This window comes from Ambystoma mexicanum, chromosome 12, assembly GCF_040938575.1.
Source record: "Ambystoma mexicanum isolate Mex_15411 chromosome 12, UKY_AmexF1_1, whole genome shotgun sequence".
In the NCBI taxonomy this organism is placed as follows: domain Eukaryota; kingdom Metazoa; phylum Chordata; class Amphibia; order Caudata; family Ambystomatidae; genus Ambystoma; species Ambystoma mexicanum.
This window is the reverse complement of record NC_090936.1, coordinates 1,108,226,377-1,108,248,247: the sequence shown is the minus strand read 5'-3', so window position 1 is coordinate 1,108,248,247 and position 21,871 is coordinate 1,108,226,377. Positions and strand designations below refer to the sequence as shown.

General features: G+C 45.4%; 1 protein-coding gene across 2 annotated transcripts in view; it reads left to right on the top strand.

Annotated features, from left to right (window-relative positions):
- SFMBT2 (Scm like with four mbt domains 2) overlaps positions 1–21,871 on the top strand; it is a 957,919-nt gene that overhangs the window by 854,141 nt on the left and 81,907 nt on the right. For both annotated transcript variants that reach the window (XM_069629673.1, XM_069629672.1), the window contains one exon: positions 609–718. In XM_069629673.1, the coding sequence (XP_069485774.1) occupies positions 609–718 (110 nt within the window). The remainder of the gene's footprint in view (positions 1–608; positions 719–21,871) is intronic.

Genomic DNA, 21,871 nt, shown 5'->3' with positions numbered 1-21,871 from the left:
GCCAACTGGTTCTCTAGAGAGAAACCGCTCGCTAACCTCCTCAATTGGAACACCCACCCACCCAAATACCCTGAATGTCTACCACCTGGAAATTCTGACTGCCTGATCCTTTCTGTTTAGCGTGGAAGGGGTGTCTGAGGGAGAGGCTGAATTCCTACAAGTGGAGATTTGGGATTGAAAGTCGCGGAAGGCTTCAGTATCTGGTGAGACCTTCAGATGGGCTAGAGAGGCTTATGTTAGGAGAGTATAATTTCATAAATTCAGAAGCAAGTGGGCTCTGTGAGGTGCTAGAACAGTTCACATTAAGGGAGCCTAGATTCTTTGAATGTGTGGTGATAAGAACCTCAGAGATGGGCCAGTCCAGTGAATAATGGAATGCTGTTAATGGTCTTGGCCAGATTGTAGGCTGTCACTCACCTGTGAAGGCTGAAATGTTTATCAGTAAATTCTAATCAGGGTACCATGCAAATGGAATGAATCCATTTGATAAAATATGAATGAGAGAATGTTAGATATGATTCTAAGACTTTACATTTATTTAAGCTAGCTTACAATTTATCATTCAATCTGTGATCATTGTTTCTCTGTTTTCTTGTTGCCAATTCTAGGTCCTTGGAATGGTCATTAACGCAGCTTATAAACCAGGGAGAGTGTTACGAGAGCTGCAACTTGTGGGAGACCCACAGTGGAATTTCCAGGAGGAAACACTCAAAGCAAAGTAAGCATCAATCCATTAAGTCCTTAAATAAGAGAACAAAACTGTGAATATACAGTTACAAGTGGAAGGATTTCAGCATATATTACCAGGCAAGAGGCAAAGGTTGAGAGTAGACACTTACATTACACAGTGCAAGTCCACTAAAATGCTCTACCCAACCAATACAATTCTAATGCAAAGAAATTCAAAAGACTTTCAGTCCAAACCTATTTTATGAACTAAAGGGGACTGAGCACATGCTAGGAGATGAATTTAGTATTTCTTTATTACCCTTCGCAATACTTTGTTTCAGATTTACATAAACAAAGAGACAAAATATGACTTTTTAGAAAAGGATATAACCGTGAGAGAGGCTGTTCGAAGGATGCTGGTTACTTTGATGGGGTTTCATGCTTTTTAGTTAGATCAATAGTGTCAAAAAGTTTAGGTATGTAAACAGAACATGATTTCTGCCAAGATCACCCACGGGTTGATTCGCAATGGCTTGACTTGGACAGAAATACATTAAACGGCTTGTGGTCAGAAGTGTCAATTATTTTTCAAGAATGTCATTTTTTCAGCCCAAACTTGACAACTTTCCATACTGAACATACACGTTTATGGTTGCTAGGAAAACATTAGAAAAACTTGGGAAAGCAAAGCAAAAAATAAAACAATGGTGTGGGGAAAAGGGAGAGAGGGACGATTATGAGTTCAAAGGGGTGCAGGAATGGAACTCCCCTTAAAAAAATAAGAAAAACTAAAATTGTCAATATAAAAGTCAATATTTGTCTCTTTTTAGTCAGAAAAAGGTCAGTTTGCACATCTCCTAGTATGAACTGGTTAGATTTGAGGAAACGCCTGAATATTTGTACTCTCGCCAGCCCTATAAATGAAAGATTTTCAATTTTTGGAATTCACATAGAGGTTATTTTCACTGTGAAAATGTATTTTGGGTTTGTGGGGGATTCCAATGTTCTAAAATGTGGACACCCTCATCCTGCAATCCATTTGATGAGGGTAATTTCATCACAGAAGGTGAGAAAATGATCTTCCTGCACCCAAAGTGGATGTTCAAAATTTAGTTATTCACTTTTTCGGTTCAATGCAAGGTGTATAAAGGTAACCTTGTGCAATGATGGAAAACAATACAGTGCCAGGAAAACACATGCAGAGGTTTCACCTCAATGGAGGTAGATGGCGATGCCCACCACCCAGGAAATTTGAAATGAGTTTCCATATGTTAGGGTACAAATTACCAATAGTTTCCATATTCCAGATAAGAAAGGATCAGTGGAGACTCGAGAGTCAAGGAATTCAACTTCATTTATATTTCTATGCAGAAGGACCTTATGTGCACTGGGCACATGTATACACATGGGGCAGATTCCCTAACCTGAATAAATGGCTCAAGTAAGAACGTATGTCATTTTTTTGGTGTAAGTTTGACTTACCCCATTTGTTTTTGCGTAGTAAATTTAGTTTTACTTACTTTCTTACAGCTCAGTCAATGAGCCCCACACACATATATATAGGCATAGACTGAATTGTGAAGATTAGCATTGCATCACATCTAAACAGAATTGTGAACATTAGCACTGCATCACATCTAGACAGAACTGCGAAGATTAGCATTGCGTCAAATCCAGACAGAATTGCAAAGGTTAGCTTGCTTCACATCTAGACAGAATTGTGAAGATTATCATTGTGTCACATCTAGACAGAATTGTAATACTAGCCTGCATCATATCTAGACAAAATTGTGAAGATTAGCTCAAGGCACACCCAGATAGAATTGTGAAGACTGGCATTGCTACACCCCTACAGTGGTGATATTGCACAGTATAAGTCTCCTTTAACATAACATATATATATATTCACATTAAATTCAATGAAAAAACATTGGTAAAGGGACGTTATGGTTACACGTAAAAGTGAAAAACCTCAGAAATTCGCCAGTTATGGTAAGCTAAGCAACATTAACTCACACCACCACCGTGAACTGCTAAAACTAACACCCAGGACATGAAAGATGACCTCACAAATTCACTATCCTAACAATCTGCGCAATATGACTTTATATTGTGATTACTTTGAGTCTTTATACAATTGAAAAGGTCTGTAGGCACCTCTGGACCAAGTTGCTTACCCCATTTCTGTCAATGATTACCAACAAATACATTGGTAACCATTTTGTAAAATTCTTAAGATAAACTTGTTTTCAAGATGTTGTGTTGCAGTTGCAGATCTGATGAAGAGGAACTATTTATCAGAAGAAGTTCCAAAATTGTGTCACTTAATACAAAGGATAACAATCCAGAGTGGAACTGCTCGACTAAGTAGAACTAGTGTAAATGTGCAAAACCATATATGTTTTTATAAAGATCAAGGTTCCTTTATTCTATCTGTTGCAATCCAAGGAAGATCTGCAGAACATGTGATGGGGGTCACCTGGGAGGTCACATCCATCATTTATAAATCAGCACAAATGTTGACAATTTCAACACTGGAATCTGAAAACATGGAACATGGTTTTGCTCAGGGAAAATGACATCAAAACAATAAATAATTTGTGGAGCTCTCCTGTCTAGGAAGCAGTTATGAATGGTGGATTTAGCACAACATGAAAAGTAAATGTTCGGTGCAACATATGAGCCATATTTCAGATATCTGTTTTAAGAAGGGTAACCATGTTTTTCTGTGATTCATCCATCATTCAATGGAATTAGTAGTACTAATGAGTCTTACATGTGTGCTGTTTTCAGGGGAAGGATGAAAGTAACTCTCTAAAAAGACTTTGCCCAAAATAAAAGAGAAGTTAAGCGAAAATGCACGGTTTTGCTCCTTATAATCCAAGGATCAAATGTGCAGACATCTAAAGACAGATGCAAGTGACCAAAAACAAGGGCAATTGTGCCCATTCAAGTTTTCCATGCGGTCAATGTAGAAAGCCACCAGTGTCATGAACCACTGTACGCGTCCCTTCTGGACTTTGTGGTCCCTGACCCATAGGGGACTGAACTGAGCAGTACTCCCAACATGGCCGCTGAACGCAGAACGCAGTTTGCCAGTCTCCGCATTGTACGCTCTACATTCAACAAAGCAAACACACCGCCGCGGCCCTGTGCGTCTCAACGCTTCCGCTTGCAGTAGTCAGACGTGTGCGGCTGGAGTTCGTACAGCGATTACTTCTGATTCCTGGTTCCCAGTCCCCTAAATCTCCTCTTCTTTCATTCTTCCCCTTTTTCCCCACCTTGCATTTCCTGGATTGCCAGTGCATTCGTATCTCTGAGTGCGCTCCTCGCCATTTCCTGGACTTTTTCCCGGACATCTGAACGCTTCCTGGAGTCGGGTCAAGAACCGCACGCTGGAACCCGAGGATCCACGCACAGGGTTATACAAAACCCGAACAGAGCGAAAGAAGACATCTTCGAAGATCACGAACAAACAATACAGACAGGTGAGAAGGGGAGAAACCTGTGACAGATTGAGACACCAACAAACTGATACAGTTACGAAAATGGAGGCTGCAGTTCAAGACCTCATGCGCGGCATGCAGGAGTTAACAACAGAAGTTCAAAATCTTAAAGCTGAAAATGCGGCATTGAAACAATTGGTCCTGTCTCGTGACTCCGCAACCAAGGAAAGTGTGTTGTTGGGCAGAGTGGTGGATAAATATGATGGCTCCTCAAAGACCCTTCACAGCTTCCTCGATTCAAGTTTAGTGCACTTCACCTTTAAGCCCTACTACTTCTCCACCCCCAGGGCAAAGGTGGGCTTTAGGTTTTCACATCTCTCCGGGAATGCATTAACTTGGGCAACTGCCTTAGGTAATTCGAGTGATGCCCTCCTGGATGACTCTGATGGTTTCGTGCAGGTGCTAAAGACCATGTTCGATCACCCAGAACAGGTTTACAGTGCCCAAGAATGCTTATTGGACTTCCAACAAGGATCCCTATGTGACACGCTTTAAACAACTTGCCAAGGAAGCAGACTGGTCCTCTGAGGCCTGTTTCACCCTCTTTCGAAGAGGTTTCAATGAAGAGATAAAAGACGAGCTAGCCAGGGTAGCTCGCCCAAGTTCCTTAAAGGCTCTCATGGATCTTTCCTTACAAATTGACTTTCGTATCCAGGAATGAAAAGCGGAAAAGAAGAAGACTAAAATACCCTACCAAAAGGCCTCTACAGAACCTTTCTCTAGACCTGAGCCTGCATCTTCCCCGACCACGGACCCAGAACCCATGCAACTAGGAGCCTTCCGCGGACCCATAACTCTGCAAGAAAGGATGCGACAGATTCACACTGGTCTGTGCATGTATTGTGCCTCTGATAAACACCTTGTGAGGGAGTGCCCTATTGCCCCTCCACTGCGTTTCGGAAATGCCAGCTCACAATCCTAGATGGAGCACAGCTTCGGGAGAGAGATGTTTGCTCCACATCTATTCCATCCTTGAACTCTCCTGGACAAAACAATCTTGTGATTCTGCAGGCCTTTCTATCGGCTTCCAAGAAATAATCTTATCCCATTCTGGCATTAGTGGATTGTGGGGCCATGGGGATATTCATAGATCATGATTGGGTCACTACCCATAACATTCCATATGAAACATGAGACATCATGCAACCTGTAGAAGCTATCGATGGAAGACCTCTCTCTCTTCAGGACCCATTACCCTTCAAACCAAAGAGATCCTGCTTTCTATAAACCACCATCAAGAAAAGATCAAATTCGACATCATAATATCTGCCCATTACGCAATGGTACTGGGTATGCCTTGGTTACAGAAGCACAACCCCTACATCAACTCGGCAGCAGGATCCTTGTTTCTTGGTTCAGAACATTGTATGTCCCACTGTTTATCCCTAGATTCCTCGGCAAGATCCTCTGAAGACACGCAAACTAACCAGCAAGGTCCATTCACTGTCTCGAATATCATCCAGGTTCCCAGGGCCTATCAGGATTATATTGATGTGTTTTCGACAGCCATAGTTCAAGCCCTACCCCCTCACAGACCTGAAGACTGTGCTATTGATACTGAACCCTCAGCAGTGATTCCTTTTGGAAGGATGTTCATTCTATCAGAACCCGAGAAAAGAGAGCTCCAAGAATACCTGGATCCCATCTTGGAAAATGGTACTATACGACCATCCAAATCCCCGGCGGGAGCTTCCTAGTTTTTTGTCCCCAAGAAAGATACCAAAAAGCTTAGGCCTTGCCTAGATTATCGTGGTCTTAATCAATGCACCCTCAAGGACCACCTCCCATTGCCCCTAATCTTGGATATCCTGGAAATGGTAAGAGGAGCTGTAGTGTTCACAAAATTAGATCTCAGAGGTGCCTACCATCTGATCCGTATAAAGGAAGGTGACGAATGGAAAACAGCCTTTAGAACACCCTTTGGTCATTTTGAATACTTGGTTATGCCCTTCAGACTTGCTAATGCCCCAGCGGTCTTCCAACGTTTTATGGACCGGGTGTTCTCCGATATGCTGTTCCTCTTCGTCATAGTATACCTGGATGACATACTGATATACTCCAAGGACCATCTGAAGCATGAAGAACATGTTAAAGCAGTTTTACAACGTCTACGTGAACATAAGCTCCTAGCCAAACCCGAGAAATGCCTTTTCCATGTGTCTGCTGTTCGCTATCTCGGATTCGTCCTCAGCCCAGAGGGAATTGGAATGGACCACTCTAAAGTAGACTCCATTCTATCCTGGCCTGTTCCAACTACTGTGAAACAAATTCAAACCTTCCTGGGGCTTGCTAACTTCTACCGGAAATTCATACCTTCTTTTTCGGAGATTGTACATCTGATCATTACATTGTTGAAGAAGGATACACCCTTTCACTGGACAGCAGTCCAAGAGGAGGCGCTTGAATGGTTAAAGTCAGAGTTTACACAAGCCCCCATCCTGGCCCAACCTGACATTGATCGACTCTTCCTAGTGGAAACTGATGCCTCTAACTACGCCATCGGGGCAGTCCTGAAACAGGAATTTGATGACAAGCTAGAACACCCCATCACCTACCTTTCTCGCACCTTGACCCCTAGCGAAACCCACTATTCTGTTTTGGAAAAGGAACTACTCCTGGGAGCGAAACATCCTGTTCAGGTCCGAACGGATCATCGGAATCTTCAAGTCCTGCAATCCCTGGAATGTAGGAACAGTTGTCAAGCCCGTTGGGCCTTCTTCTTTGCCCAGTGCCAGTTTCAAATCCATCATGTTCCTGGAACACACAATATAATAGCTGACGCCTTATCCCGACGTCCTGAATACGAAATTATTGAAGACCGATCCTTCCCAAAGATATTTCCCCACACAATATTTGTTGCCCAAGCAATCAGTCTCCTAGAAGACATTCGGATTCAAACTCAGTCCTCTGAAATCTGGAAGGAGTTTAACGGAAAGAATCGATGGAACCTCAAGACGAAGGCCGGATATTTATTCAAGGTCAATTGCCTGGTCATCCCCAGTCAGAGACTACGACAAAAGATCACAAGCCTATGTCATGATACCCTTCATTCAGGACACCGTGGCATCACCAACACCCTCCGTTTAATACAAAGACAGTTTTGGTGGCCGTAGATGAAGGATGATGTCCAGCTTTACATCCAAACCTGTGCAGTCTGCACTCAAAACAAGCATGACAACAAGAAACCGGCAGGTCTCCAGCTCCAACCAGCGCTGACAACAAGACCTTGGGAATTCATCGCTACGGACTTTATTGTGGAACTACTACCTTCCAGGGGATACACAACTATCATGGTTACTATTGATTTATTCACTCACATGGCTCATTTTACACCCTTATATAAACTACCATTGTCCTCTGAACTTGCCGTAATCTTCCTGAAACACATATTCCGACTTCACGGACTACCTTCCAAGATCATATCTGACAGAGGACCCCAGTACATATCTCAGTTCTGGAAACAATTATGTTGCATACTAGTAATCCAACGTGCCCTATCCTCAGGTTATCATCCGCAAACCAATGGAGCTACTGAACACGTGAACCAAACTCTGGAACAATATCTTTGCTGTTTCGCCACCAAGGTCCAGGACGATTGGTCACTCTTGATACCTGTGGCTGAATTCTCCTACAACAACTCGGATCACTCGGCTGTCAAAACCAGTCCCTTCTTCTGTAGCCAAGGATTCCACCCTTCGGTTCTAGCATCCATTCTCCCACATCCTACCCCTGTTCCTACAGTTGACTCCTGGATTGAAATCCTCATCAATGTACACAAAAAAGCAAAAGAACACCTCGAAAAGTCCCAAACAAACACCAAGCACTATGCTGACCCCAAAAGAAGACCAGGGCCTTCATACACAATAGGTGATAAGGTATGGCTATCCTCGAAACTTCTGCCTCGACACTTACGACCAAATAATTGGCTCCCCGGTACTATGGTCCTTTCTCCATAAAGGAAATCATTAACCCAGTGGCCTTCAGACTCAGACTACCAGAATCTTGGAAGAGGATCCACCCAGTTTTTCACACTTTTCTGTTGAAACCATACGTCCAGTCCTCCCGAACTGCTCCAAGATCTACCCCTGTGATTGTCAATGATCAGTTAGAATACGAGGTTTCCAGAATATGTGACTCCAGGTACAGACGTGGACAGCTACAGTATCTAGTCGAATGGCAAGGGTACCCTCCCAGTGAACACACCTGGGAACCAGTCTCAAACATAAATGCCCCCAGACTGTTCCGAAGGTACCACCTTATAAACCCGGGCAAACCCGGAGGAGCTGGGTTTCGGAGGAGGCATGCTGTCATGGACCACTGTACGCATCCCTTCTGGACTTCGTGGTCTCTGAACCATAGGGGACTGAACTCAGCAGTACTCCCAACATGGCTGCTGAACGCGGAACACTGTTTGCCAGTCTCCGCGTTGTACGCTCTACGTTCTACAAAGCAGACATGCCCTCGCGGCCCTGCGCGTCTCAACGCTACTACTTGCAGTTGTCAGACGTGTGCGGCCGGAGTTCGTACAGGGATTACTTCTGATTCGTGGTTCCCGGTCCCCTGAATCTCCTCTTCTTTAATCCTTCCCCTTTTTCCCCACCTTGCATTTCCTGGATTGCCAGCGCATTCATATCTCTGAGTGCGCTCCTCGCCATTTCCTGGACTTTTTCCCGGAAATCTGAACGCTTCCTGGAGTCGGGTCAAGAACCGCACGCTGGAACCCGAGGATCCACGCACAGTGTTATACAAAACCCGAACAGTGCAAAAGAAGACATCTTCAAAGATCACGAACAAACAATACAGACAGGTGAGAAGGGGGGAAACCTGTGACAACCAGTGCTGTTGAGTCCCATGAATTGTGTAAAATGTATATTAAATGCAGTGCCTTTATGTTCTAGGTGAGATAGTAACTGAGATACAAGAACATTATGGTGCACATTAATAACAAAAGATAGACTTCCAAAAATGTTCCAGAAACCTATGGGTCTGAAGTAAATTTGTTTGGGACAGTGGTGATGAAAGCCTCCTAATTCCCTCTCCAAATACAGTTCTAATGGAGGAAACCAAAGGCGATATGATGGAATGGAGTAGAGCCAGTGCCAGTATAATTAACTTGGGACCCAGTTCACAATAGACGATGGAGTACGAATACAAGGTGCATTGTGCGCCTGCAGGCTGCTAGCACATCGTCTTGGTGAAATTTCCCTTTTTCATTAAGCACATTTAAAAACAGTAGGAGACGCAGGCAACATTCACATATGCATTGATTCCCAACCATCTCTCATTTCGAGAGCTGAGGTCAGGCGTCCCCCTGTGTGGGAGCGCAGTGCATATTAGCCGTGGCAGGGATTAAAAGACCATCCACTTTATGTATTCTATACAGTTCTACCTGGTTGCAAAGAATTTCTATCAGAAAACACTCCTGTATTCATCATCCCTTCTTGTGTACCGAGCTTATGAAAGTTGAGCTATGTATGGCATAGGGAATTCTGCCTGGGCGCATACTCCTGGCATGCACCCCTTTGAGAATCAGGGTACCACTCCAAAAAGCATCTACCACACACATGGCATGGCATGGCCTGGCTTAATATAAAGACTGCTTTCATTTTGTTAACCTGCTTTCATATTTAGCACATGCAAGTTAAAGACATGACTTGGCCAAAGGGCATAGAGGTGGGCTATACATCAAAGTTGGTAAACACAAAATGAAGCACTATAGAAGATCAGAGGCATGCATGAGGCAGACTATGTCAGGCAATCTGTATCTGTAAAGAACCTCTTACATTGGATTGCGTTGCGGAGTGCTTGGATGGATTTATGGAATGTGTGACGTCAGATAGAATGTTGTGAGAATGTTGATGTATGAGTGAAGGGATTGTGTGGGGAGGTTCCAGCCCAGGCAGCTGGAGAGATGTAAGCCTGGGTAATGGGAGCCAGTGGGTTCCTGTTAGCATCTTATTGCAACCTGATGTAACTACAATAAAGGAACTAGTCAAGCAACTTACCTGCTGGCTCAATGAGTGAGCTTTATATCCGATAAATTAATTTTCTATCTGTATGTAGTGTTTTGTGTTATTTTGGTAGAGTGCCTGGAAACCGGTTTGTACAGGTGATAGGTTTGTGCTCAATAAATACATTCTACTATTACTCCTATTTGGGATAGTTTGGGTAAAAGCGGTTCTAGGGTAGTAATGACCATCTGTTAAACAGCATCATTACATTTTGCTCAGGAAGTACAATGAGATATTATATTTCATACATAGTGTAACCCGACATAAGAGTTTGGATTTTTCTTTAGAAGATACTTGAGGTTTATATCTTCCTCACAATTTGCCATTCTTTAAAAGTAGTTCTGGATATAAAAAATTATTGTATAGTGAGATTAAAGGCAAGGTCACTTTCCAATTGTATAGCATACAGGCAACATCAAGAGCAAGGTCTAAGAGAGCAATAATCAAATAACTCTTTCTCAAGGCTCTTCATTGTCACTCACTGGTTCATCCACTGCCTGATCTGTTCCAATGGCCCTGTCTGCTTCCATGGCCCCGCCTCCACAGCTGGAATTTCAGAACTAACAGCAATGTTTTCCTATGTCAGAATCAACAGTGGGTGCATAACAATGATATTCCATTATAAAAAAACAACTTCTATAGAACTATCGCCCTTGAAACATATATTCTGATATTGGACATGTTGGCATTATTTGTAAGCCGGCTCAAGTCAAATGAGAGATGAGTTTAAAGAAAATTGACTCAACTACCAAATAAGCAATAATCCCCAGCCAGGTTGGCATGACCAGGTCAGGTAATGCCCCGGGGCCCATAGTTACAGGCCCAAGAGTAGCAAGGGCCTTAACGAATGTTAAATATTGTTGGCTCTCCTAGAAAGAAACTTAACTTTCTTACTGCAAGTCACTTCAGTTTCAAAATCAAGAGATTTGCAGTCAAGTTGAGAGGCTGAATTGGAATTCTTTGGAACTCTTTTAGGTACCTAGAGACTACTGGCAGTTTGTGAACATTTGGTTTCAAAGTCCTTTCTAAAATGGTAGTGTGATGGGTTTGGCCTTTCACGTCAATGAGTTTCAGATCTGGAGTCAATACACATCCCTATCCATCTCCTTCTCTTTATTCCAAGTAGCAATAAGCTACACAGAGAGTGCAACCACTAGCTCTGAATGATTTCTGGCCTGAATGTACTTTTGTGTGTTCTTCCATTTCGAACAATATTACTTCAATCTGTTGGACTACAGGACTTGCCTTCAAACATGGATGAACCTCGGAACCTAAACTCTGAACAACCTGAAGTTGTAGGGGATTTTGAATTTTGATGACCATACCAACTTTTTGAGAATCATGTGTTTTGTGTTTGGCCTAATTTCATGCCAGTTGCAGGAGGATTAAACCTGCATGCAGACAGTGATTTGAAAAGTTCAGAGATGTTGCTGTCAGCAGATGTTCAAAGGATAAAACCCCTTCTTGCTCTCCTAGTCAATTACTTTCAGCTGGTGCAGCGTTTGATTGCAGATTACAAAATAAAGCAATTGTTTGTTTTCAGTTGTAAAAAAAGACTCCATAAAATGAATATCCCTTAATGCTTTAACATTGGATTATTTTGGTTTCCAAAGCAGAAATTTCAAGGCAGTAATTCGATGGGAAGCTGAACAGAGCCTTGATTGCTCCAGTTTTTCACCATATAGCTTCCCCCAGTTGCCTCAAAGCTATTTAGACAAATAATTATATTTAAGCACTGGCAAAGCTAGTAAGTCTGGCTTTCTCAATGATATGGGTACTTTTTGCAAAGACAGAACAGTACAAAAAGTGTCCAAACTTGAAAAGAGAGGCGTGTTGACTTTGTCGATACTTGTTTTCCCCATGCTACTGACAAATTACCTAGTAGATCAAATTACTTCAAAATCTGGCCAGAGGGAACGTTCCCATTGCAATCCTAGGAAAGTAACTTTTATTTTTAGCTAATGAGAAATAAAAGCCGTCTGTTAAAGCAGCAGAACTGCTAAATATATTTGTTCAAATGTAAACATCAGCTGTACCTAAACCAATGACTCTTACAACTTGTCTATCATCGTATTAAATTTCCAAGGGAACCTTGCATTTTATTTTCATACATTTTTTTCCAAATAATATGGTGTTAATCCCCCATTCCAAGGGCAGGCAGTCAAAGTTATTGCCCCGAGCGAAGCGAGGGCAGATAATGCGGGCACTGGGCTATTACCCCCTGTAACATTTTCCTTCGTACAACTCGACACGTGTGGCTTCCCGTTGTTCGAAGGAAAATACTTTTCCAAGATGGCCACCATGGAAAGGGAAGGAGCCCTGCTTCCCTTTCCATGGCAACCTGTAGGAACGTAGCAACAGAGAGGAAGAGCAGCGGTGTCAGGGAGTGACGCCTCCGCAGAAATATGTTAAGTGGGCGGACGGGTTGGGAGAAAAAAAGAAAGGGGGATTGAGGGCAGGGGAAGATGAAAGCGGGGGAGCCGGCTGTCAGGTCGGATGGAATGCTGGCTTCACCAGCGTTCAAGCCCACGTTCCTAGCCACCTGATTGGCTGGCTCCCCCCACCGGGGTACTCATCTCAGGAATGTGGTTTAAACTATCCAAGAACAATTCTTCTGACCCAGACTCCCCTTCCTCCTCACCTGTCCATGATTCCTTGGATGAGTCTTCTGAAGAGATCTCCCTCCGGCTTCTCCAGGCGTGCTCCGGCTTTTTTGGACGAGTCTTAGGAAGAGCCCCGCCAGAGGCCACCCTGCCTAATAGCAGCCGGCCCGGCAGTGGGGACCTCCAGAGGGACCGCCCCACAACCAGGGAAAAGCAAGGCTGAAAAACCCTGGGACGGTGTTAAACTGCGGTTTCTTGAATGCAGTAGACTTCGTGGGACGAAAAGGCCTATCCAGTCTTTCCAGAAGGTGCTGAAGAGGATACTTCTTAGGCAGCGACCCTGCCGCAGGAAGGTATAAACTCCAATACCCAGAATAAACTGGTGGGAGAACAAGACGCAAATGCGGGCTAACAGATGCGTAGTAGAAACACAAGGTAAGCGTAAGGGGGAAAGACTCGGAGCGGAAGAACGCTCCGAAGGAAAGCGGACTGCAGGGGAGGGGCAGAATGGCGGCCGATAGATCAGAACGAACCGCTAGGAGAAAGGGAAGAAGGGGGCACAGAAAAGGCAAAGCAAGGGAGGCGGGAAGGCAACGGGAAAACTAGGGGACACAGAACCATCAGAACAGTGGACGGAGAACAAGCATGTATACCCAAAGAAGGAGGGTTGCAACCCATCGTCGCTTAGGCGTGACGCGTATATGTACGTGATGCGCCGTAAACAACTAGAGCGCCGCTCAGTTGCCCTTCTCCAATTTCCACCATAGTTTCCAGGGACGGCGGATCGTGACAACTAATCAAATGGAAGCCTTATTCTAAAGAAATAACAGGAACACCTTCCGTTGTTAAGCTTGCGTTTTTTTTAAATTATTATATTATGCCTGAATACTGAACATGTGTGTGATGATGTGAATGACATAATTTGCATGTGCTTAAATTCTTGCATTGATGAAAGGTATTCATATAAATAAATACATTATGCTAAAAAACAAACGGGCAGACGCCACAATGTAAAGATTGCGCTCCTTTTAACAAGTTGCATTTCCCTCAGAGTTAATAATATATGGTCTGATTTACAGGTGTTTTTCAGTGGGATTGCGCCATTGTAAAATGCTTTTGTAAATAAAAACCTCAGTGTCTGAATACTGAGCATGCAGGTGGTTTTGTGAATTACCTATTGTGTGTGTGTGTTTTCACTTAAATGCTGTAATATGATGGCATTAATAAAAGAAATTCAGGGTGCTATTAGCAACATTACCAGAATATGGTATACTATTGTGATACTGATTTTGGACACAGCACTTACAATGTCTTACTTCGACCACTGTGTACATTTCTGGGGCCTAAATCTTGAGAAGGATGAAAGCAGACTGTATTGGTGATAGCCCAAAGACGGATTGCACAAATAACATAAAGCACAGATCTTACGAAGTTAGATATGCATGACTGGGCACACATACATTGGATGAAACGATGTTATTAACATTCAGATTCATAAACTAAATGAGCATGTCACTGAGTCAACCAACTTTAAGTAGATCACATTTTTAACATGAAACTTTGGAAATTTGAAGTGTCAAATCTATTGAATACTGATTAAAGTTGAAGAGTGGGGAAGATTATCTTTTGCATCGTCTAGTTTTCACTAGTGCTAGTCCACAGTTGACATTTTGTTTGAATGTCTGGATCAGATTCATGTACTACACAACAGAAGCTACTGAATATTAGGACAAGGGAACTAGTTAATTTTAGCTTAGTTTAGCAGAGCTGAAAAAGTAAGGAATATCCACTGTCCACAAGCTACAAACCAGTAGAACGAATCATTAAAAAAATGTGATACCATTTTTTCAGAAAATCATCGGGGAATTCAGCAAACAAAGCTGTAGCTGTAGACAGTTCCAGAACAGAAAGGCGTCTATCACCTCTGTTAGAGCAGCCTGCTTGTGGGATATGCAGCATGTCGATTGCTGGGCGAGCTGTCAAATATGATTTAATTTTCGAACACAGGTACCTAGCTGCTAAACCATAAATGAATTTAAAAATCAAACACAAGGTTTTAGAAATAATCCACTGGGAGATAGGGAGCCTGTGTATAGAGCGCCTGGCAGGAGAAACAGATGAGAACTCAGGTAATTTGCATACAAACCTGATTGCTGCCTTTTAAAAGGTTTAGAGGCGGCTTTGCGGGTAACTCGGCAATCTAGCGTACAGAGCATTGGCATAATAGAGCCGAGAGTTCACCAAAGCATGGGTAGCATGCAGTAAGAATCAGTACGCCTAAGTATCCGTAAGCATTAAAAGGAAGACCTGGTAAGTAAATTAGTTCAATTTCTGCTTCACAGATAACCCCTAGATTTTGTATTTTATTGACAAAGCTAGTGGGCAGGTCGAACAAAGCCGGCGGTAGGGGGCATTTCCTGGGATCTTTCAAGAGGTGCAGGAGCCCAGCAGCACCGTCTCTGTCTAGTAGGGTTCAATTGAAATGTGTTGTTGCCAGCCATAAAATTCATCTTGGAAAGACAAGATTGTAAATGTGAAAAATTCTCCTGAGGGCCAGAGACCCTAAGGAATAATTGCTAATTGATCTACTTCAAAGTCCCCCTGGTGTTCCAACAGACTCATGATGATTTATCCCCCATTAGTTCTAGGGCCACAGTTATGAAGTTATAGAAACAGAAGATGAGTTTATAAAATATGATTTAATACTTGAAAGTGGATGGCACACACATTCTAGTCAAACTCTCGGGCTATCGAGCTCTCACTTCTAACACCGTGAGAGATGGTCCTCTCTTCAATAAAATGGTGGATGTATCAAAATTCCATTAGGATCAACCCGAACAAAACAGCAGTGATGACTTTCAATACTGCTGCTGATCCTTGCTGTTCCATTTCCTGGCATGACGGATCAAAAAGCGCTCAGAACTCACCCCATCCCAACAGGTACATACATGCCAACGTTATGCATTCCATTCGGGAGACAATAGTATAGTCCCGGTTTTAACTTTGAATTTTGGGACTTGTAGTCCCCATTATAAACCCAGGACTACAAGTTCCAAAATGCAAAGAGCAAACCAGCAAGAGACTTGTGATTTCTGAATGGAATGGGACATGATGGTAAGTAGCAACTATTTCTATGCTCACCGCCTTCAAGAATAGATAACCAGTGTTGGCTGCTTCAGCCTTGACATCAGGCCAGACAGCCCTACCAGACTCTTCCACGATCCCAGCTAATTCCTCACTGCAACACAGCTTTCGGCCCTTCTCTCCTTGGGTCTGGGCTTACTAAGTTTGTGACACCGATGCCCAGCTTCTATAAAATTGCGGCTCCGCTTGCAGTCTATTCACTACGTATAGCCAGCTTCTATGATCACTTAGTCTACTTGGATTGCTGCGTCTGTACAGTTATTTGAACTTCACACATGCACTCTTTTCTTCATATATGAAAGTTTACTCGATACTTTACTTTGTCATCAGTTTCTATAAGGTCCAGACTTTCTCTTCTTCAGCCAGTCTTCTCACTGCGTCACTCTCATCTCTTGTGACGTCACCAGTTTCTCTTACATTTGTTTTCATATTCCTTCGGGGAGCTTATCCCTCATATTGTCATCTCTTTGGAAATACATTTAGATAGGGTTTTCTTAGTGGATACCTTTTCTCGAATATTAGTCGTGGAATGGTCGCAACTGCTGGCGTGAAGCATGGCTCAATTTCAGGCTTCCAAAATACAGATGGTCGGGGGGTGGGACTTCCTGTAGAGGCAATTAGCTGCTGCTCTACAGTTACATTTTCTCAGTGTTAGCGCTCACATTTTGGAATGGTCTTCCCGTATCCTGAACCAAGGCAGGTAATCTTTAGTGAAAAACAAGACTCTTGTTTATTTCTGTGTTCTAATTTTTTGACACTGCCAAGATACTTTAGTGGTGAACTCAGTGCTTCCTAAAACCCCACATATAGCATCACACCACATGACATAATATACCATTATTCCCTATGGTACGAATCTACTTGCACCAACATGCAGCTGTTCGGAACATCTGTTTTAGCCGTGAGCAGCACCGATTAAATATTAGGTTTAATCATCTCCATTCCTGTAATGATATCAAATGTAATGCCAGGCGCCCACCTTCATTTAGCTCTGAGTTGCAGATGCCTATTCATTGTAAATAGTGGCCATGTGTTGCCATCTCTGAACTCCCAGGGGATTTTGTTTCTGGGTAACTTCTGTTGTCATTTTACAATCTGCTAACATTACAGCTGGGCTTCTTGAAAATCATGCTTCAACAAGCAATGATATCCACTTGCAAATGACATTCTCATGTCAAACAACCTCTGTATTGATTGTTTGCCTTTGCATGAGGCCGAAGAAGTGTATTGTAAGCAAGTTAATTAGGAAATATACGAATAAGCATTAAGCAGAAGAAACAGCAAATTCATGCCTCTACGTTCTCAAAAGGAGCCTTGACATAATGCCACATCTCTATTATACAAATGCTTCCATTCATGATTGGCTTACTGCCCCACTTGGCACATTCACTTACGTGGGGTGCCCCTATACTTGTTGATTGGTTGCATGCAGTGCTGCAGTTGAAGGCAGCGTGGAGTCTTAAAATTACATGGGGTGTTTAACACTGCTATAGTCACCTGGGACAGGGATTTTATTAGAACAACCACGTTGATGCAATTTACTGTGCAAGCTTTCCTATACTTTGATCCACAATATTTCTCACAGCAGCACCATTCTGCGCACCTGACAAGCAGGTGGGCTCCAAGCAATTGAATTCTTCCATGGTGATGGTTGGGAAATGCACTTGGGTCAACTGTGGTTCAGTGATCGATGGCCTATTTAGTAAAAGAGTGCTTTCTGCATAAATGCCCTGTTTGTGGGTGTGCCTTCACAAGTGGGTGTTCCCCCAATTTGCATGCTGACGTTCTAATGAGGGAAACGTTTTACCCATGGTCATGAATCGAATTAATACGTATGAAAAATCAGACCCGGTATGTGTGCTTCACGCAGAAGCTGGTGTGCAAACTCTGTGACCACTTGAGTGCTTGTTTGATCAGGGGGGCTAAGGATGGTCATATGATTTTATGGGAACCCCCAGTAGGAGGTTCATTTACAGAACTGATCCCTACATCTAACCTCGGCTCCTTCAAAGGCATACATCTCAGCTTACATGCTTTTGGCCACGGTGACCCACCACAGAGTCATTTCATTCGCACAACAAACTACTTTGACGCCCATAGACTTGAATGGTCTCTAACCCGGCAAAAAGAAAATCCTCTGTTTTCACTCGCCCTTGTTACTTAAATGGTGGCGAGGTATGCAAAGGAGCACTCCACTCTGAGAACGTCAATGCCACCGGAGAACAGATTGTCAGGGAAATTCATGGAAATTCGCACAAAAACGTCACGCGGCTGGCGCACAGCGTGCCCGTGCGAATGTCTGCGCCAGCCGCGTGCGATAAAATCAATTTCCGCGCACAGGGTATTCATGGATTCTCGCCTCCAAAAGCAGACGTGGCGCAGAGTGGCGCAGCGACCCTGCAGCAGTGCCAGTTACGCCCCCAAGAACGCCCTCGCGCAAGGAAAAGCCATCAAGATCGCAAAACCATCGCAAAGGGCTGCGCCAACCCTGGACCAGTTTCCCGGACTGGCAAACAGCAAACGCAAAGCGGGGAACGTGTATTACGGGTTTTCGGGAACACGCGTGCGCAAGAAGTTTCACATGCGATCGGGCCTGGGGGAGCGTGTGCGTGTATTTCAAGGCTGCGTGAGAAATTTTACACGCGATTGGGCTGGGTGCGGGTATTTCAGGGGTGCGCGGGAAGTTTTACACGCGATTGGGCTGGGTGCGTGTATTTCAGGGGTGCGCGAGAAGTCTCACACGCGATTGGGCCTGGGGGAGCGTGTGCGTGTAATTCAGGGGTGCGCGAGAAGTTTTACACGCAATTGGGCTGGGTGAATGTATTTCAGGGGTGCGCGGGAAGTTTCACACGTGAACGGGCCTGGGGAAGCGTGTGCGTGTATTTCAGGGGTGCGCAAGAAGTTTTACACGCGTATGGCCTGGGTGCGTGTATTTCAGGGGTGCGCGAGAAGTTTCACACGCAAATGGCCTGGCTGCGTGTATTCCAGGGGTGCGCGAGAAGTTTTACACACGATTGGGCTGGGTGCGTGTATTTCAGGGGTGCGCAAGAAGTTTCACACGCGATTGGGCCTGGGGGAGCATGTGCGTGTATTTCAGGGGTGCGCGAGAAGTATTACACGCGTATGGCCTCGGTGCGTGTATTTGAGGGGTGCGCGAGAAGTTCCACACGCGATTGGGCTGTGCGCGTGTATTTCAGGGGTGCGCGTGAAGTTCCACACGCGATTTCAGCAGTGTACGTGTATTTCAGGGGTGCGCGAGAAGTTCCACACACGATTTCAGCATGGTACGTGTATTTCAGGGGTGCGCGAGAAGTTTCACACGCGATTTCAGCAGGGTACGTGTATTCCAGGGGTGCCGGGGAGTCCTACATGTGATTTGGCATTATGGGTCCTCCCAGGTGTTCCCTGTACACCCTCCACGGCCCCTGCAGGCAGCCCACACCACAGGGGACTACCCTGCATCCCTGGTCATGTCCCGCAGGCAGCCCACCCAACATGTCTCCTTGCACTACTGATCACCAACTCATGTCCCCTTGCACCCCCAACCCCAGCATTGCGGGGCACCTGCCAGCAGGCCCCCACTCATGTCCCACTCATGTCCCCCTGCACCCCCACCCCCCAGCATTGCGGGGCACCTGCCAGCAGGCCCCCACTCATGTCCCACTCATGTCCCCCTGCACCCCCACCCCCCAGCATTGCGGGGCACCTGCCAGCAGGCCCCCACTCATGTCCCACTCATGTCCCCTTGCACCCCCAACCCCAGCATTGCGGGGCACCTGCCAGCAGGCCCCCACTCATGTCCCACTCATGTCCCCCTGCACCCCCACCCCCCAGCATTGCGGGGCACCTGCCAGCAGGCCCCCACTCATGTCCCACTCATGTCCCCCTGCACCTCGAGCCCTCAGCATTGCGGGGCACCTGCCAGCAGGCCCCCACACATGTCCCCCAGCCAACATGTCATCACAATCTAGATCCCTGGCCCTTATGGTCAGCCTCCAAATGCCAAACACCCACCCGAGTATTGCATCCACCCACTTAGAAATGGCAATGACATGATAGAACCCCAATTGCAAGTTTGGAAATGAACACATGTCCCTCACATACACCCAATGGGTGTCAGTGAATCTCAAAACCCATATCATGATATGCATGATACCAATGAGATGATACTACACATTGAAGTTTGATGAAAGAAATGTATTAAAAACAGCAAAAATGGAATTAAAAATAAACAAATGACAATGGGAATCAAAAACCAAAAGCAGCATGTCCGTAAAATAATGAAAAACGACAAATCATAATCCAAAGGAAAGGTGTCCAAAGTCACAGTTCAAGAAAGTAAATCCAAGGTAAAAACAAAACCGAAAACCATTGCTCCATGGGTAAATCCAAAAAAAAACTAAAATCCAACAGTCAACTATATACCGATAAACAATCCAGGGTCCATGATCCCAACTGAAGAAATGAAACCTATATAAAAATACTACCTAATAAAAAAACTATATACAAAAATGTGGTCCATTGTCCAAAAGGTCCAAAATAAATAAAAAAGCAAAGGAAACCTAACACTAACCACAAAACTATTTACAAGGGCAGCGGGCTAGTCCGACGGCTCACTGGTTGTTGACATGGGCCAGGCCATCAGCGAACTCCTGTTCAATGGCTTGGAGGCGGGCATGTTCCCTGGCCCCGAGGTCTCGCAGGGATAATGCAGTGTCCAGCTCCAACTCCCTGCGAAGACCCTCGAGGCACTCAGCCCGCCTCATCGCCCTCCGCATGGAGTCCCCCGTCCTGACCATTGTGAGCCGCTCCTCCTCTGCCCGCTGCCGCTCCGCACCTATCTGCTGGCCCACCCGCTCCCACACGGAAGCCACTCCCATTCCAGGGTTCTCCTGCCCTCCGGCCGATGCCTGCACCCCTGATGTTGATGACCCCGAGCCATGATGCCTCCCACGTCGAGCCTGCCGCTGCCTCTGACGCAACTGCCTGTGCCAGCACAACGGCATCCAGGCTGATGGAATCCACCGACGCCGTCGTGCACGTGCCCTGCCCGATGATGCCGTCACATCCTCCATCTGCTGGGGTCCAGTTGCCGGTGTGTCCACCCCTGCTGGACCTCCGACTCCCGACTGTGGTGGCTGCATTGGTCGGGGCAGGTCCACAGGGGGCCCTGGTGGCATCTGGGCCGGAAGACGGCATGGAGTACGACTGGCGCATAGCCTCCATAGAGGAGGAGAGGGTCGCCAGACTGCCCGACACATGTACGAGACCCCCGACCATGACCACTCTCAACTGGCCCACGTTGGCACGGTGCTCTTCGTGATGACGTGCGTGCTCCCCCCGGAAAGCACGCACCTCATCATGAATGACAGCCGTGCGCAACGCGACACCAATCAGGACCTTCTCCATACAGCCAGGGGTCCCCTCGTCTGCAGGTGGAGGGGAGTCAGATGACATGGACATCCCTCCTACCTGCGGACGGGCCTGGGATGGGGCATCCCTGCTGGTGCATGGTGGTGCAGTCACAGTGTCAGGGACAGTGACATGCACAGGCATCTCCACGGCGACCTGTGCTGCCTCCTGCCCCTCCCCCTGGACTGCACCTCTTGCACCAGCAGGGATGCCCCCACCAGGCCCCATGTGCGGCTCAGTAGCGGCCTCCTCCTCCTTTGTGGAAACCACCAACCTGGATGGCTCCACACCGTCTTCCGCCGTTGCAAGCCCCTGTGGGGGCTCACCCACCCCTTCCGCTGCAGCCGTGGAGGCATCCCCGCCGCTTAGCTCCACAGCGCCGTCTCCGCCCTCTTCTTCACTTTGCGCTGTGTAGAGGGAGACATAGAACACAAGCATCAGGGTACTGTACAATGGTCCCCTAGACAGGAAGCAATAGCAGATGAGTGGCACTGTCAAAGATCACTTCCATCATGTCCCTCCACAA